This window comes from Neolamprologus brichardi, chromosome 4, assembly GCF_056152115.1.
Source record: "Neolamprologus brichardi isolate AB-2024 chromosome 4, ASM5615211v1, whole genome shotgun sequence".
In the NCBI taxonomy this organism is placed as follows: Eukaryota; Metazoa; Chordata; class Actinopteri; order Cichliformes; family Cichlidae; genus Neolamprologus; species Neolamprologus brichardi.
In genome coordinates, this window is record NC_142107.1 from 7,472,828 (window position 1) to 7,490,480 (window position 17,653).

The 17,653-nt window shown below is 38.8% G+C and overlaps 2 protein-coding genes across 3 annotated transcripts; both read right to left on the minus strand.

The window, feature by feature from the left end:
• Positions 1–198: 198 nt before the first annotated feature.
• hirip3 (HIRA interacting protein 3) lies at positions 199–5,564 on the minus strand. The gene is made up of 8 exons (XM_006809155.3): positions 5,448–5,564; positions 4,855–4,975; positions 4,084–4,231; positions 3,144–3,500; positions 2,625–2,779; positions 1,828–1,975; positions 792–890; positions 199–405 (listed from the first exon to the last, which is right to left on the minus strand). Exons 1-8 carry the CDS (start codon positions 5,519–5,521, stop codon positions 218–220), a joined length of 1,290 nt encoding a protein of 429 aa, XP_006809218.1. The 5' UTR covers positions 5,522–5,564; the 3' UTR covers positions 199–217.
• Positions 5,565–8,107: 2,543 nt separating this feature from the next.
• Positions 8,108–17,224, minus strand: kctd13 (potassium channel tetramerization domain containing 13). Of its 2 annotated transcripts, none has more exons than XM_087839730.1 (7): positions 16,854–17,224; positions 15,542–15,798; positions 13,466–13,635; positions 13,289–13,378; positions 10,187–10,239; positions 9,910–10,105; positions 8,108–9,562 (listed from the first exon to the last, which is right to left on the minus strand). In XM_087839730.1, exons 2-7 carry the CDS (start codon positions 15,777–15,779, stop codon positions 9,314–9,316), a joined length of 996 nt encoding a protein of 331 aa, XP_087695856.1. In that variant the 5' UTR covers positions 15,780–15,798; positions 16,854–17,224; the 3' UTR covers positions 8,108–9,313. The 2 variants fall into 2 exon arrangements, with proteins under 2 accessions (XP_087695856.1, XP_006809219.1); XM_006809156.2 differs by having other exon boundaries at positions 15,542–15,802.
• Between the last annotated feature and the right edge of the window lie 429 nt (positions 17,225–17,653).

The following is a 17,653-nucleotide window of genomic DNA, read 5'->3' on the forward strand; positions in this document are numbered from 1 at the left end:
AAAGATATACAATGGCAGTTAACAAAATGCCATTCACAATATTTTAACACTCAAACACCATTAATATCCTTTTTGATCACTGTTATCGCCATATAAAAAAAAGGCAGATTAATTTTGTTATGCTTAGTATCAAAACATTAAAAAAAAACAAATCGAACACTTCCGGGGGGGGGGGGGGGGGGGGGGGGGGTGGGGGGGGGGGGAAAAAACAGACTCATCAGTCACTGTCTGCGTCATCACTGATGATCCCCTGCAGGTTGGCCCATTCTGACATTTTCCTGCGACCTCTGTGGGTATTGTTTTCCTGATCACTGTCTGATTCTGAGTTTAGAGTGCGCTGATATTCAGAGGACGGACAGTCCTGTTGTTTCTGACTTGCTGAGGCTCCCCTGCGTGTAGGTCGACCTTGGAAGAAACCATATTAAAGGTTCTGAATCACAACATAACTGACACTACTGTCTACACCACTTCAGTATTCACCACAAGATGAGCATTGTGCATTTCTCCACATAAGCAGGTAATAAACCACAGCTACAAGTCCTAGAAGGATTCCCATCTAAAAACAAGGAAACGTAAAACTATTCAAGATATTTTTGCAGTTGTTTGCATTTCTGCTCAAGAAATATAGATTTAAATTGTTATTAAAATCATCATTAAATCAGATTAACAATAAGCACAAACAACAATGTCAATTTGTTTTGCGTTAGTTGCATCCTTTGAATCGTGGTGTCTACAGTGCTGTATTTGAAACAACTCTGAAGGAGACATAGTATGACAAGAGAGCTGGTTACCTTGTGTGGTAATGATGTTGTTGACATCAAGAGCAGCCAGTTCTTGAGCTTGCTCTCTCTTCATTCTGACCTTTTTACATTTCTGAATAGTTGGCTGACCTGTGTGGAAGACAATAAGCTTTAAATTCAAACTGTCAACAATTAATTTTCATGTTGGGTTCAATACGGAAACAACTTGGCTACCATGTGATGACCCTGCTGTTGAGGGAAAAAGCCAATGTTGTGGCATTTCCTTAAAGCCTCAAAGCCTACACAAATGTAACCACATGGACTACAAAATGAAACCGGATAGTTTCCATCTGCAGAATCACATGGACTCTAAAAATGTTTTAGCGTTAGAGTATAAAGTTTTGTTAAGACGATTTGCCCATGTGGTTCAATTCAAAAATTAGGTTTAGTTTTTTTCAGTTTATGGACCAAACCTGGGAACTTTTTATGTTTATAGAGATAGGGTGTTAACTTTTAGTTTTTTGTTTTGGGGATCCTCTATCAAGCCCAAAGAAACCCCTGGCAGTGTTTGGTCAGTGGCTAACTTTAAGCATCTATGTGTGCTGTGATTGATCGCTGGCAACGATATTAGATAAAACTGCTCGCTGACAAATCATCTAATCAGCAAATACACTCAATGCATTTAGGCATGTAGACATGGTCAGGAAGACCTGCTGAAGTTCAAACTGAGCATCAGAATAGGGAAGAAACATGATTTAAATGACTTGTTGTTGGTGTCAGGCGGGCTGGTCTAAGTATTTCAGAAGCTGCTGATCTACTGGGATTTTCCTTCACAACCATCCATAAGGTTTCCAGAGAATTATCCATGAAAGAGAAAATATCTAGACAGGAAATTCTTTGGGTGAAGAGGACTTATTGATATCAGAGGTCAGAGGAGAATGGCCCGATTGTTTCAAGTTGATAGGAAAGCAACGGTAACTCATGGTTTCACTCTTTAGGGTTGGGTAATTGCTAAAGAATCTAAATCTGCAAATAAGCCAGAATGTATTTCTTCATTTTTATTTGACAAAAAAGGGTTCCTACTCACCATGTACACCAAGCTCTTCAAGCTCCTTCTTCAGAACAGCCACTTGGGAGCGGATGGAGCGGCAGTCCTCCAGCAGTTTCTTGTAATTTCTCCTCACGCCGCAGAGGGCAATGTAACGTTTGAGCCTTGCCACTGATTTGTCATCAGACTGCAGGATGAAGCCGAGGACAAACAAGGTGTGAAAAGAAAAAGATATTTTTATAGATCTTCATTACAGCCTCACATTATATAGTTTTCAGGGTTATCTCTCTTTTAGTCTAGTTTTGCAGATTTGATTGAAAGCAGCCAAATAAACACAACTATAAAACTTTACTCAGTATTGTGTTTAATTAAAGCAGCGGTCCCCAACCTTTTTAGCGCCATGGACCGGTTTATGCCCGACAATATTTTCACGGACCGGCCTTTAATGTGTCGCGGATAAATACAACAAAATAAAACTAGTACCGGTACCGAAAAAAAGAAGATTTATTCATAACACACGTGAAAAGACCCAGGAAAACAGAGTTAACGATAAAAACAATAACAAAATAACGCTGAAAACTGATAAAAACCCTGAAAACCATACATTTACACATCTGAGCCTCAACTCTCGCGGCCCGGTACCAAACGACTCAAGGACCGGTACCGGTCTGAGGCCCGGGGGTTGGGGACCGCTGAATTAAAGGATCAGATACATCCAGAAACAAAATAATTCAGGTTCTCCTTTGTAAGATATGAAAGAATGCTTCTGTTGTGTGCACCACCAAGTACAATACAGATTAAATGTGTGTTAAAGTTTAGTTTCGTCTGACTCTCACCTTTGGTTTTCTGGTGCTCTCATCTTTCTTCACACTCTTCTTCATCTTCTTTTTATCTTTTGTTTTATCAGTCTTATTTTCTTTTTCATCTTCCAAAGAAGGTAGTGATGAATCTGAGTCTGGGTCACTGGTTTTCTTTTCCACTTTTGTATCTTCTGCAACACATCAGTAAATCATAATGTAAGTGGACTAGTACTTGTATAATGCTTTTCTATACTAATTGAGCAGTCAAAGAGCTTTCTTACTACAAAGCTCACTCACCCAATCATAAACAGTTGCTTTTTTCCTGCCCCTAAGTGCTTTTAATCTAACGTTTACACACTCACACTCCAATAGATACACTTGGGACCACCCCGGGTTCAGCATCTTGCACTGAACCCCACAACACTGTACAAGCTGGGGACTGAACCACCATTTTTCCAATTAATAGACGATCCCAACTCAGCCAACCCGCATATCAAGCAATTCAATATTGTGCCAACAAACGTAATAAATAATTATTTTTTTTTGCATGATCACCTTTTTCACTGTCAGAAGACTCGTCACTCGTTTCTGACTTGCAGTCTCCATCTGATTCGTTTTCTGCATCACTCAGTGGTGTTTTCCTTCCTTCATCTTTACTGCTGGTTCTTGTCTCGACGTTCTTTCTCACCATTTTCTTTGGACTGTCACTGCAGTTGCTTTCCTTCTCGTTTCTTTCAGACTCACTGAGTTCCTCATCAGAAGACTCGTCACTGTCAATTTGACGATTTTCATTTCTCTTTCGCTGTGATTTTTTCACCTCTTGCTCTTCACCATCAGCTTGAGATTTGGCATTTTCTTCATCAGTGCTGCTTTCTTCACTTTCTGTTTTGTTGTCCTCTTGAGCCTCAGATTCTGTCATTATTAACCCACAAAAGGACATAATTGTATAATTTACAAAGAAAATATATTTGAATTGCAATCTTGAAATGGTCAAATACACTTGCCTTTACTTCTAATGGTAAGTAAAAATACTGCATAAATCGCTTAAGGTTCTTAATTCATTTTGGCTTGCCCAGTTTTGGCCTCCTGCTGGGCTACAAGTTAGCTGACTTACAATATGACCAAAAAGGAAGTTGATGCTGAAGGCAGACAATTTCTAATGAGATAGGAGAGTCAGTAGCCTAGATCTTTACTGAACACAAGCAGAGGTCTGTGTACCCATTTATCAAAGGATGATTTCTGTTTCCATGGTACATCATTTGTGCCATCATTTTGAAATAAATTGTAAAACAGGCTATTACGAGCTGGCTGCAGGGTATCCTTTCTGCAGGTCTGTAATCAGAATGCACTCGCAAGGTTTGGGTGCTTTAGTTGGACCAAACTGCATGTTAAAAAGCTTCATTTGCTAAAGGATGTGCACAAACTGTATATGTCTATAGGCTTTCATTTCCCAGTGTTGTCCTTAGTTAAAATGAATTAGACACTGCTGGCCTACCTGATGATGAGCTTGAATGATTATTTCGTGATTTCTTTGCCCTGAATTCATCTTCACGCTCACTCATGACCTCATCATTTCCATTTTCTCTCTTCCTTTTGTTCTGGGGCTTCTTAGTCTCTGAGTCACTTTCACTTTTATCATTATCCTATGAGGAAAATCAACAATTATAAAGATGATAACTATGGAACTAAAATGTAAATGTAAAAGACTGATAGACGATTATTTTATGTACTATATATACATAAATTCTGATCTGCCACAAAATTAAAGCCACCTGCAAAACAGATAAATCCCTCTCATACTACCAACTATGAGACAGGACCTCTGTTACACAGGGCTATTCTGTCCGCTACATTGATGTGAACATGAAACGTGAGTCTGATTCTTCTGCCAAAGTGTGGGCAGGATCTTTTATATTTGCACACACATGATTTCATTTTGAATTTCACTGAATCTGTGTTCTTTGAACGTGGCACATCTTGAAAATTAAGCAAATGCTTGATCATCTCTCCTTTATGATATCAGGATATGAGGAGTTTGAAGGTAGCCAAGTTTGAGGGATTATACTACTAGAGAAGAGCTCTGCAGTTGGAGAGAGCTGTTGCCATTGGGAGAAGGAGTAATGTTTACATGAATTATAAATGTCAAAATAAAAGCCACATGAGGACCTAAGGTTTCTCAGCAGAAGTTTGCACTGTTTGTGAACAGTTTAATGATGTGGCTGATCAGTGCATATCATTATCTATATGGAAAAGCAAAAACAGGTACCTGCATTTTCATCAGTTCCTCTTGCACCACCTGTTTCATTAAAGTTTTTACTTCTGGACTTAATGAGTCACATTTGTTGTGTGCCTGATATTTCTTTTTTAAAATTCCCAAGGTCAGCGTGCTGGAATAAAACAGCAGAAAGATTACATCTGTGAGTGGCAGGAAGGCTGTCATTTACAGTAACTGCCACATTTGAGGTTTAGGCTTTTGAACACATACAACTAAAAACGGTAACACCCTTCACAGCCTGGCACTAATCGATACCCGCGAGAGAAGCTACTTGCACTTTTTGCAAAACTATAATATTTAGGTTTTAAAAACCCCCAAATGTCACTGAAAGATCGATGCGCTAGCATCAGAAAACGTCTCGAAGGAATGAAATCAATAATAAACAGAGAACTCTTTTAAAATATGTCCCATCTTCTCAGTAGTAAATGGCACATTTGGGGTTGAGTTTTACTTTTAGAACGGACAACATGCTGCTGCTTGGAGTATTTTCAGATTTCAGTTTAAGTAACCGAATGCTACATAAAGAAGTTCGGCCCATGTCGTTTATTGTTAGCACAAACACGTCTTTAATGCTTCCACTGTACCTTAGGTCTGCCTCGTCACGGAGTTGACCACACACAAACCTGCGGATACCTGCAGCCTCCTTCTCCGACACCATCCTAAAACACTGGGAGATTCTTTTTGGCGGCGACTCCGGGACCTCCGCGCGTAATGGGAAGTGACGTCAGATACACCACGCCCCTACAATTTGAGAACCACAAAAAGTTTCGGACCAGTGTTGTGTTTTGTTAGTTTTATTTCTAAGTTTTATTTTTATATTTCATTTGAACTTTTTTTTTTTTTTAAATTCAGTTTATTTGCAGTTAGTTCCTGGAGTGTTTTTGCTCGTTTCAGTTTAGTTATTGTTTCGAAAATGTTTAGCTTTATATATCTCCAAAAGTTGATTCTGTTCATCTGGACGTAGCGTTTTCTGGGAGAAACGTTTCGTCACTCATCCAAGTGACTTCTTCAGTCTCAGCTGACTGCAGGTTTCCCCAATCTTATAAACAGTACATTTGCATAATGACTGAAACCAGCCCACTGAAGGAACAATGGGCTGGGAGGTCAGTTCCTTAATCATATTTATGCAAATTCTCATGACCATTGATCAACAACCACTGACCAAAACCCACTGATCAAAGACCACTGATCAATGGCCATGAGTACCATTCACAGAGAGTTGGGGAATGGCTGCAATCACAGCATTGTAAGATGGCGAAAGATGTACCCTTAGGTCCCCTCCTCGATTCAGAGATGGTCTTTCCCTTTTCACGTAAATGGCCTCCTTGACTCCACGCTCAAACCAGCGTTCTTCCCTGTCCAGGATGTGTACATCCTCATCCTTGAAAGACTGTCCACTAGCCTGTAGGTGTAAATAGACTGCAGAGTCCGGGCCTGACGAGGTAGCTCTTCTGTGTTGTGCCATCCGCTTCGCCAGAGGTTGTTTGGTTTCCCCGATGTATAAATCCTGGCAACCCTCCTGGCACTTAACAGCGTACACTATGTTACTCTGTTTGTGTCGGGGGACCCGATCCTTGGGGTGGACCAATTTTTGGCGCAGCGTGTTTTGGGGTTTAAAAGCCACAGAGACCCGATGTTTCGAAAAAATGCGTCTCAACTGTTCCGATACTCCTGACACATATGGGATCACTACAGGTTTTCGCTTGGGCAGCGGTTGTCCTTCTCTCCTGGATCGGCTGGAGCTTTCTTTAGGTGCCTTTCCAGCTTTGACAAAAGTCCAGCTGGAATAACCACATCTACTCAGGGCCTTCTTGATGTGATGTTCTTCTGCTTCCCTGGCCGCTGTTGACCTCACAGCCCATTGTTCCTTCAGTGGGCTGGTTTCAGTCATTATGCAAATGTACTGTTTATAAGATTGGGGAAACCTGCAGTCAGCTGAGACTGAAGAAGCCACTTGGATGAGTGACGAAACGTTTCTCCCAGAAAACGCTACATCCAGATGAACAGAATCAAATTTTGGAGATTTATTTTCCTGGATGATTGAGAATGCATCGAGACGTTAGCTTTATATAGTTTTTATTCGTTTCTATGTTAGTTTTTGTCTCTAGTATTAGCTGTTTTAGGGCATAGGCTAGAGCAAAGTTTTAGTAAAATCACTACAGATATTACCACAGAAACAGAGATTTCTTAAATCAGCTGACCCCCAGTCTTGCAGCTATCCAGAGTCTCAGCATGTTCATCAAATCCTCAGATTTTACCAGATTAACAACTACTACAACTAATTAACTCCATTTTTAAATTAATTTTATTCTATTTAATTTTCCAGGATCATAAAACAGTTTGTTAGTTAAAAAAAGACAACATGTATCCTTGTTTCCTATATGTGATGAATGTGCTGTAGTGCTATCTTAATGTAAGATAAAAAACAAAAGAGCTGTAATAAGGCATACAATCCTTAGTTTGTTGACCATGGCAATATGAAATATATATGTAACCAATTTTGTTGAATCATGTCTTTCAGTTTTTATTCAGTTTTCAGGTTTTTCTTTTTGTTAATTATCGTCTCTCTTTTCTTGTCTATGTGTGGAGCTGTTTGCATATTGTTGGGAAGGATAATACTAAATACTGGGGGCTCCTAATAGCTAATAAAATTTGTACTTTCCATTATAATTTCCCTTTATTCTAATACCAAATATATACCAAATACTTAGCAATAGAAGGTACTAGATAATAAGATAATTTTAATTTATAAAAGCAAATAATAATGAATTATCTAAAAGATTTTTCCCCCCTTTTTCATTTTTTTCTCTTTATATGAGAGTTGACTGGAGCTGTTTATGCAGTGTTTTCAATACAGTAATGAGCAGTCAGACTGTACTGGTGTTTTTTAAACTAGAAATAGAAAACCTTAGAGATGTTCCACAGATGTAGTAAAGGAGGACCTAAAGAGGGGACATTGTAACACTGGAAGTGAGCAGCCCAAAGAAGATGATGAACACCCACCCAAGGCTAGAAGGGCAGTGGTCACTGCTGAGGCCATTGCCCAAGTGAGAGAAAGAGATTCACTCCGAATCTAATTGGTTTGGCTTTTGCATATACTTCCCCTATGTTTAATTAATTTCAGCATGGTAGTTTTTATGTAATATTACAGAAAGAACATGTTATAAGAAAGTCTGTTTTGTAAAGTATCTTAGAAATAAAAGGGGCAAAAAACCCAAAAAACAGTCCAAACTAGATTTCAGTCATTTATTGAAATATTTCCATGACAACTATTGGACGGAAATTACATTAGTGCATATTTCAAGATTATTTTATAAAAGATCTGAGTTACATATTGCTCTCATTCAGATTTTCCAGTATTCAGAGTGATTAGGGTTACACACTAGTGAAGATTAGAAAGACAATCCTCTCCCTGAGAGAACAAAAAATACAACCTAGTACACACACCACTTTTGTCATCACTATATGGCCAAAGAAAAACAACATAAAACAAACAAACCCCCCCCCCCCAAAATTCTGTAGTTTAGTTTAAGACAGAGAAGAAGTGAAAGTCTATGGCTCAGAACAAAACGCAAAATCCAAGAAATGGTTTCGGTTCCTCTTGAAAACTTAAACTGAAATGTAAGCTTACAATTTATTCATTTACAGGAGTAAATACAAATTTTGAGTGCAGAGAGAGTGCAACGTACCTTTTCTGAAATTAAAACTCGTTTGAGCACGAGTGAACACAAAGACTCAATACAAAAGTTAAATACCAAATAATAAATTAGGTTCATAAATTAATAAAAAACATCTTGAAGCAACAGCTGTAATAACATAAATAAAGAAAACTGAGCTTCTCATCATTCACAAGCCCCCCCCCGAAAAAAAAAATGGCTACTGTGTCTTATTCCAGTGTTGCAATATCTAGGCTCAACTTCACCGTCCTCTGTCCATCAATGTTCGGCAGCATCTCACTCCAGAAGAGAAAGGGGAATAAAGTTTCACAGCCTGCATAAACTGACACAGTGTTTCCTACAAGTCACACACAGAAAAGGCTGCCTGTGCATGTCATTAAAACCCACATGGACATTAGGTTGTCTGCTCCAAGATAAAGATGGGAGGACATTGGGTTTTGAGGACTATTCAGTAGCTTACAGGAGCTTCATTAACCTCTGAAAAGTAATGTCTATGCCAGTATCAGTACCAGTATTTCCCATCTAAAGACTGTACACACGTTGTTTTCATGTAAACAAATGCATTTTCCTTTCCACGCACACTCAGACCTAAATTTACAAATCAGTCATCAACCAACATTTCTGAAAAGTCTGAGGACATTTAATGAAATTACGTACCAAACTATTGCTGTCATCGAAGACGTGTTTTTCATTCCCTTAACATTCAAAAAACAAACAAACAAAAAAATCCCAACAAAGTTTAAGTCCCTTTCCCCTGCTTTGTTTGGACATTATTAGTCCTTATACACAGTTTGCTGACCGTGGCCTCTTTCATCGTGCATTATGTGTCTCCTTACGTGGATCCGTCGTACTCGTCTATCCCCTCCCACGGCACCCTCTTCCTCTGACTGACCAGCTCCCAGCGATGAACCGGAGCCTCTTGAATCTAAAAGGTGCAAGCCTCCTGGTCCAGATCCTCTGTTGTTCTCATAGATGAGGATATTGAGGGTTTCTTCGAATATTCGGGCTTCGGGAAACTCAACCTAGAAGCACAGGTGTTTGGGAAAGGTCACTGAATATTTATTTGCTCTGTACAGCAACCTGAAAATGTGCTTATTTGTAATAAGCATATGTTCAGGGCATAAGCCCAATATAAGGTGTTGGTACAGGAATAAGTTTAAAAACCATAATTGCATATCACTTTGATCCAACCACATGCTTCCTGCCTCTTAATGTAGAAAGCTCAATAACTGACTCCAGTGGGAGGGTTTTCTCTTCTTTGGATTTACTGTAGGTTAATTAAAAGGCTGCCATCATTACCAGACAGCAAGTAAGTGTATTTCTCAAAAATGTTGATCAAATGTTTTAATATTTATTAAACAATGCTTACTTTGGTCTGCTTCTTCTCTGTAGCATAGACAATGGAAGTGCAGCACACTTCAGCAATCTTGCGGCCTTCGCCATAAAAAGACCAGCAGCAGATCTCATCCCCCAGCACGTCTTTGACAAACAGGACGCGGCCATTAAATCGCAGCACGAGTTTGTCGAACAGTTCAATGTTCTTCAGCAGGTTATCGTCAGAGTTGCTGGACGCAGCAGAGCAAGAAAAAGTAAGTATCTATGAACTTTGTGGATTCATTATCATTTTAAAAATCCAAAGATCTTACCTGGTGTATGAGTATTTGTTGTTTCCTCTGTTGTTCTGCAACTTTACTACTGGCTAAAAGAGCAAGAAAGAGCAATATTAATAAGAGGGTACGTTTAATATAACCTAAAACGAGACAAACACTTAAACTGTCTCTTTCTAGTTAACAGTAAGTGAGGAGCCTTAAACCAAAGGGGTCATTTCAGTAGAAAACACAATAACAACAAAAATATAAGTGCAAGCATCTAGTGCAGGGGTCAGCAACCTTTAACACCCAAAGAGCCATTTGGACCCGGTTTCCACGCAAAAGAAAACACTGGGAGCCACAAACACTTTTTGACATGAAAATAACATTTCATGTCATCTAAAATGAAGATAACACTGTATATATTGTTTTTACCTTTATGCTTTGTGTGAACAACTAAGGTGTGTTGCTTATGAAATCCATGAAGTGCTACAGAGAAAATTACATTTTATTTATGTAATTAACACATTTTGAACTATATATAACAAAAGGAAAGACACCCAGCTGAACTAAAATGATCCATGTAGCAAACAAAACCTGTTGTGAGTCGCCACCCTTATATCGCCTTTGGGCTTTTGGAGCCTTGACCTGACTTTTAAAAAAATAATTGGAAAAAAAGCACTATGCTGCTAAAAAATGAAAAATACTGCCTAAATATGTATTTTACCAGGTTAATGTGTGTGGCCGGGTGCGGTCTGCAGCACCACTGCAGGGGAGGCGGACGCGCCTGAGCGGCACCCGCAATCACGCCTCGCCGCCTTAAAGTCTGTGGTATCTATGCTGTTGTTGGTATATGTCGGGCTGTGAGCTGAAAAGCTACAGCTGGCTGTATGCGTACAGCAACCGTGTGTGAAAAGCGGTCAATAAAGAGATGCTGAAAAGCGTGTTCATGGAAACATCGTCGGGTCTGCCTTGATATGTTTACAATGGGACTTCTGCTCCTGAACCTCTGCACACAGCGTATGCAAATCAGGGCTGTACTTTCATCTTTACGCAGGACTGTAAGCTGTCATCTGTGAGGCGTGAGCGGTGTTTGTTTTTAACATAGTTCACGGTGGAGAATAGCTGCTGATAATGTGGATCCGAAGATCCATAACTGGCCTACCTGGGGTTGAAAGTCTCGATAAATGCCCGGCGTTTCTGCGGGTACACCGGCTTCCGCGAGTGTGACGCTTATTTTGAGTGATGAAAAAATAATAAAATTTTATTTTATTTTTATATTTCAATGTCACAATAATCTTCCAATTTAGAACCACAAGTTAAAAAAAAATAACTAACATAAATAAAACACACTTCAGCTAAATACTTCTAATTTATTTTTCCCAAACCACGCGGAGCCGCACTATAAGGACTAAAGAGCCGCAGGTTGCCGACCCCTGATCTAGTACTACACTATTAATTTCCTACAAACGTATTGTGAAAGTTTCTGGACACAGAAAAGCTTAAGGGCTTTTATTTTGAAACTCACAAGGGAACTGCTGAGTTTCTATTGACAGGGTAATGCTGTAATTTGTGAAATGGGAACCACAGTCTTTACACAGATGTTTTAAGAAAAACAGGTCCGTCTGTAATATAAGAGTGCTTCAGATAAAGCCCTGCTACCTTCTTTAGTTGAGAAAAATAAAAGCTCTTTTTTCAAGTACAATAAACACAATTACCAGCAGTGTCTGCTGGAGCCTGTAACAATCTCAGCTTTTTTTCTTATTCACCAAAGTAATACAATACTATACTGGGCCCCACCTCTTGATTTTCTTCTGAAATATTTTCCCTCCTAGATAATCCAGAATCAACAGTCTGTTGTATTGTTGAAAAGTGGAAGCATTTAGAAACCACAGCAGCTCAGCCATGAAGTGTTAGACCACGTAAAGTTTCAGAGCGAAGTTTGCCGAATGCTAAGGTGTATAGTGAGTAAAAACTAGAGAGCTCCAAACCTCCTCTGGGATTAACATCAGCACAAAAACTGTGCCAACCTGTGTCTGGAGCTTCATAGCATGGGTTTCCAGGGGCGTGCAGCTCCTGTAGGTTTAATGTAGCACAGTGCTTACAACTTATACTTACAAGCATTTTAGGCTTGAATATAATTACTGTTGTGATTTGTTTTTTTGTTCAATATTTTTCTCTTGTGCATCTTTTTCCATCTCCTGGCAGGGCTCTAGAGTGCGACTAATTTGATCACAAATGCGACCACATTTTTCAGTGGTGCAACTAAAAAAAAAAAATCTTTGGTTGCACCAGTACGACCAACTGTTCGTTCAAATCTCTGTTTTCTGCATTATTCATTGGCTTATTACCCACCAGTCTGCCATTTTTTATTTATTTATTTATTTTTTTACAGCGGCCACTGTCTTTTTCTTTTCTTTTTTTTTTTTTTTTTTACTTAAATGACATCGGACAAGAAAGCCTAATGTCTGCTGTTCAATACTGAAGAAACTTTTAAAATTATGCAAAATTGCAGAATATTTTGAAGGTTACCTGCTATAAAAAGCCAGGCCAGAAAAATCTCCTTCAAGTTTTTCTGTGTTTTATTCTCAGTTACTTTGACACAAAAGGCATCTGCTGTGATGTTCACAATTCTGATGAAGTCTCACATGTATCAGTACTGATCAGAATTATAATATTTCTGACGTCTGAGGCAAAATTGAATCGAATCATGACTTTGAGAACCGGAATCGAATGGATTATAGAAATCAGTGATGATACCCAGCCCTAGTGAGTAGCCTTGGCCCGACAGCAGCAATTTCCCCCCCAAAAAAGTGCACATGTAAAACTGCGGTGTTAAGCGATGCGGTTGAGTGCGCCTAATTTTTGTGCCGGTGCGCCTAACTTTAAAAAGTTAGGCGCGCCGGCAAGTTAGGCGCACCTGTGCGCCCATGGCAAAAAGTTAGTCTAGAGCCCTGTCCTGGGTAACAGTAACAGCATCAGTCACTAATATTAGGCATTTAAGAAATGTTTAAGAAAATGACTGATTCCTAAACATTAAATACTACATAACTATCTGCCAGCACTCAGCATCTCCAAATTGCATTCACAAACAGCTAGACAGTCATTACATATGCATCCAGCTTAGGGGCCAACTGATGAAGCTTGAATTAAATTTACCTTTCTGCATGTAGCAATCATCCTCTGTTCTTCTTTGGCTGAGGTGATCATGGGTATGCGGCATACACTTTCAAAGACATCCTTTTGTTTCTGGAAGTAAAGAAAACATGTCAAAATTTGTACACGTTTCATTTTATTAAAATCCACAAAAAAGAAATCTTAGTACCATGTGTTTACCTGCATGACACTGAGGCAGTGTTGGACGAGTCCCTGAACCCGGTAGTACTGGGCCTCTTTTAGAACTTCATCTAGTTCTCTGTGGTCCTCCGGAAGTGGTACTGAGCCATCTCGAAGGAAGTTCAGAACCAGCTCAAAATGCCGACCAGATCTATCCAAAACTACCCACCCTAGAGCAAAAGGGAGAGTAATTTCAGGAATTTTAATTCAGGTTATTATGCTTATATTATATTTACTGAGGTAGTCAAGAGGTCCCTTTAATGTGTTAGCATAACAGCTAACAAAGAGGATACAACATAATTCAATATTTACCAGCTTTCAGAGTCAACATTATTTTGGTGGGACTTTTAAAACAGTAGTATGGTTAATAAGGCATACTCTTGGGACTTTGACACATACAAAAATGTTTTAAAAATAAAACAAAACAAAACAAAACAAATATTCAGAATTCAGTGTTGGGTTTATATTAAATGACTACTGGAGTTAATTAAGACAAATGCGTTGCAAATGCGTACGATATGATGTACAAGCAATGATTTGTACATATTTGTTTCACCCATGCGCGCGCTTTTTCTCCCAGTATTCTGTGGGAGGGGCAAAAATTCCTGTTTTGATGTTGAAAGTTGCCAACCTCTGCACTAGGTGATCAAAACTGTAGAAGCAGCCATTCTTGTGAATTGTGGACAACTTTGTAGATGGAAAGATAGATGAGTAGATATAGAAAGAGAGTATAGACATATACAAAAAAGGACTATCTCAGTAATAAATGGCCTTTTTTGGAATTTTGCAAATTTGTACATGATGTGAGTGATCGTTCATTTATTCATTATTTTGTTTTGGTTGTTATAAATGCTTACAAGATGAAAAAAACGACAACATGTGAACGCTGCAGAAGTGTAAACAACTTAAAGAAAATAAAACCTGACAGCTGTATTTACCAATAAGTGATGGATATGAGGTTAACACATCAGTATTGTAAGGATTTTGGCTGAATTGGTGCAAAACTGAATGACTTCCAAAGTGTAAGACTTTCTGTTCAAGCCCATTTTTTAGGTCTCCTCACATAAAATAAACCCTACACCTTCTATACAGTGCAAGTCTTGGTGACAGGATACTGTAACAGCTGTTTGACACAACTTCCGTTTTAGATTCTGCTTAGTGAATACACAGAAACAGAGTTATCATTAAATTCTGGAAATAAGTATAACTAGGGATGGGTATCGAAACCCGGTTCTTGTTGGCATTTTTGCAAATGATTCCCTTATCGATTCCAGTCACCCCGAATGACGTCACCACGTTGCGGAGCTTCATTTACCTGGCAGGAAACATGGCGCCTAAGCGGCTCAAAAGTTTGGTTATACTTTACGAGAACGGGCAACAGGCAATACTTGCAAAGTAGATATTTCATTTAAGGGAGGAAACACTACGAATATGCAAAAGCATTTTCTCACAAAACACGCGATGACCTTAAATGAATGTCGTGTTTTTAATTCCGCTCCGGACTCGTGAATCTCAACCCAGCAGCAGCGGTAACGTTTGCACGTCCCCTCCCGTTAATGCGGCAGGTAAATAATCAACTAACAGTGCATATTATGTTAGCGCGATCTGGACATTACTGGATATTCTTGTGTAATTGCTACAGAATAATTTATGTTATAGCTACAGAAGAATATTTATTTTATTATTTTACATTTACAATTTTTTTTCCTGGGGACCCTGTGACACCCCATTGAAGAGCTGTAGGCCGTGGATCTCTTAAGATCTCACTGTTGGGTTTGTAAGGCCATGTTACTCCTAAATTTCTATCTTCTTCAAAAAGAAGTTATGAAGCAAAGTTCTAAGCTAATCGACCTTAGTGTTCTCCTTTTTTAAAAATAAGAATTGATAAGAGAATCGATAAAGAATTGAACCGAAATCGAAAATGGAATCGGAATCGTGAAAATCGTATGTATTCTCATCCCTAAGTATAACTGCATAAAACCCTGCCTCAAACTCTCAACATCATGTTAAAACTCCTGATATCAACAACACAGTCTTCAAAATCTTAGTGCTCACCAAAGAGATACATCCACCCACCTTCTGAGTCTATGGTAACATCAGTTTCTCCATTGCACATGCTCCGCAGCAGGCTGTCTTCCTTGCTTAATGTCTGGATGGTTGTATAATGCAATGAGCCACCAACATTTAACTTGACGTACTTGCTCCCCAGCAGACCCTGGTTCCTGTGATCATCTGTGTGAAGGCAGGCAGGCTGGGAAACAGTGGACTGGGCAGAGTCGGCAGCATGACTGCCGACTGAAGCCTCAGCAGACATGGGGTTGAAGAGTCACTTTCTGACTGAAATACACAAGAGTCTTATATTATTTACGCCACTGCGGATAATTATCCTATTTCAGCTGCTTCTTAACTGAGAGTAACATAATAGCTCTTAGACTTTAGGAGAATAGCTTTGTATCTGAGCTACTTTCTGCTTTCTTTCCTCTTTCTGCTCTGTAGCTGATGTTATGATTATCTGTGCCTACAGAAGCCACATATAATGACGAATATAAAAAAAATTTTCAAGTCAGAACAAAGTGCACTGGGAAATGGAGTAAGTGCTCATGAGGGTGTGAGCATAAGCAAAATACATAGAACTATTAACTTAACAGGGTTATTATAGTTTTATATTTTCAAATTACTTTTCATTTAGTTTTAATCTTCGAAAAATTGTATTAGTCTCTGCTTGACATCTTTTTAAGTAATATTGTATTTAGAGTAAATGCCAGAGGCAAATAAAAATATTAGAATAAAAACACATTGTTTTTTTTTCCAAAGCAGTGTGGGTGAAAGTAGTGTTTTTTTGTCTGTTTGTTTTTTAATCTTTTTTTTTTTTTTTTTTTTAAATCGACTTAACAAAAATATTCCTTTCCTCATATCTAGTTTTAGTGAACTATAATAACCTTAATCATTAATCACGGTGGGGAATTTAAAAAGAGTTTCAGCTGATCTTTGTGTGACATTAATACACCATGTGGGTGTGTAGATTTTTTTTTTAAAAAAAGGGCCAAATTACAACTGTCACCAAACCTCTAAATTTGTACTAAAATCACATCATTTTCTCAGCCACATCCACTTTGTTTATTGTAATGATTGATTTTGAACATCTATCAGGACAAAACATTAGGATCAAATTTTCCCCAAACAGCAAACTGATTCAGACTAGCCCTTTTCACATAAAGCCCTGAGGCGTTACTGGCAGCCATTGATTAGATAACATAAACACTTTCAGTCACATGAGGGACCTCAAATGACACCCCTGACTGACGTCTACTGTAATATGACAGCTGCTGACATATCGGACTATTAAACTGAAATTACACTGAGCTAGCTCATAATAAACTGTACTTACCACACTGAACATCCAAAGGTGTTAAGAGAGTGAACCTATCTAAGCTAACAAAACTAAAAATATAGCTTTAATTAGCCAGCAATCGTTAATCAACTAGCTAGCTTCTGTAAAGAGGCCAGGTGAATTTACGGCGCAGCTAACATCTGACGCCTCATTTTAATCGCACAGCTAAAGAAACGAGGCTAACAGCAGCTAGTCTACTCCGTCACGCTTTAAGCTACTAATGCTCATTTGCTCTGTACCGCTTAGTGACCAAGAACGCGAATTCCACATCCACTCCAATTTCACTGTTGGGCACAAAACTGCAGCTAGTATGATAAGCTAAATAGGTCAGTCGGAAGCGAAACTAGACATCTTCTTCCGCTGTTTTCTTCTTCTACTTTTAACCGATCTTTGAATGGAATGACTGCCACCTATCGAGCAAGTGGTTAGTGCTTACACTAACTTGTTGTAATAGACAACCACACATTCATATTATTCTCTTTTTAACAGAACAACAGAATTTCTCTCACAATATATTAAAATTACTATTTCTTTCGGGACCGGTGAGCGTCTCTGTTATAGCTGAGCCTTAGGCCGTGTATACACTGCCATCTACTGGTCACAGTGAGGAACTGCAACAACACAATAACTGTTCTGTTGTTTGCTCTTCGATGAGTTTCGAACAAAGTAGTGAGTTTAGGTTATTAAAAGTGATTCCAAACTGCCTGTAAGTGTTTGGTGAGTGGATGGAATGATTGTTTTAAGGATGTCTGTATTAATCTCTTTAACCTGGGCCAGTGACCAGCATTTGTTACACT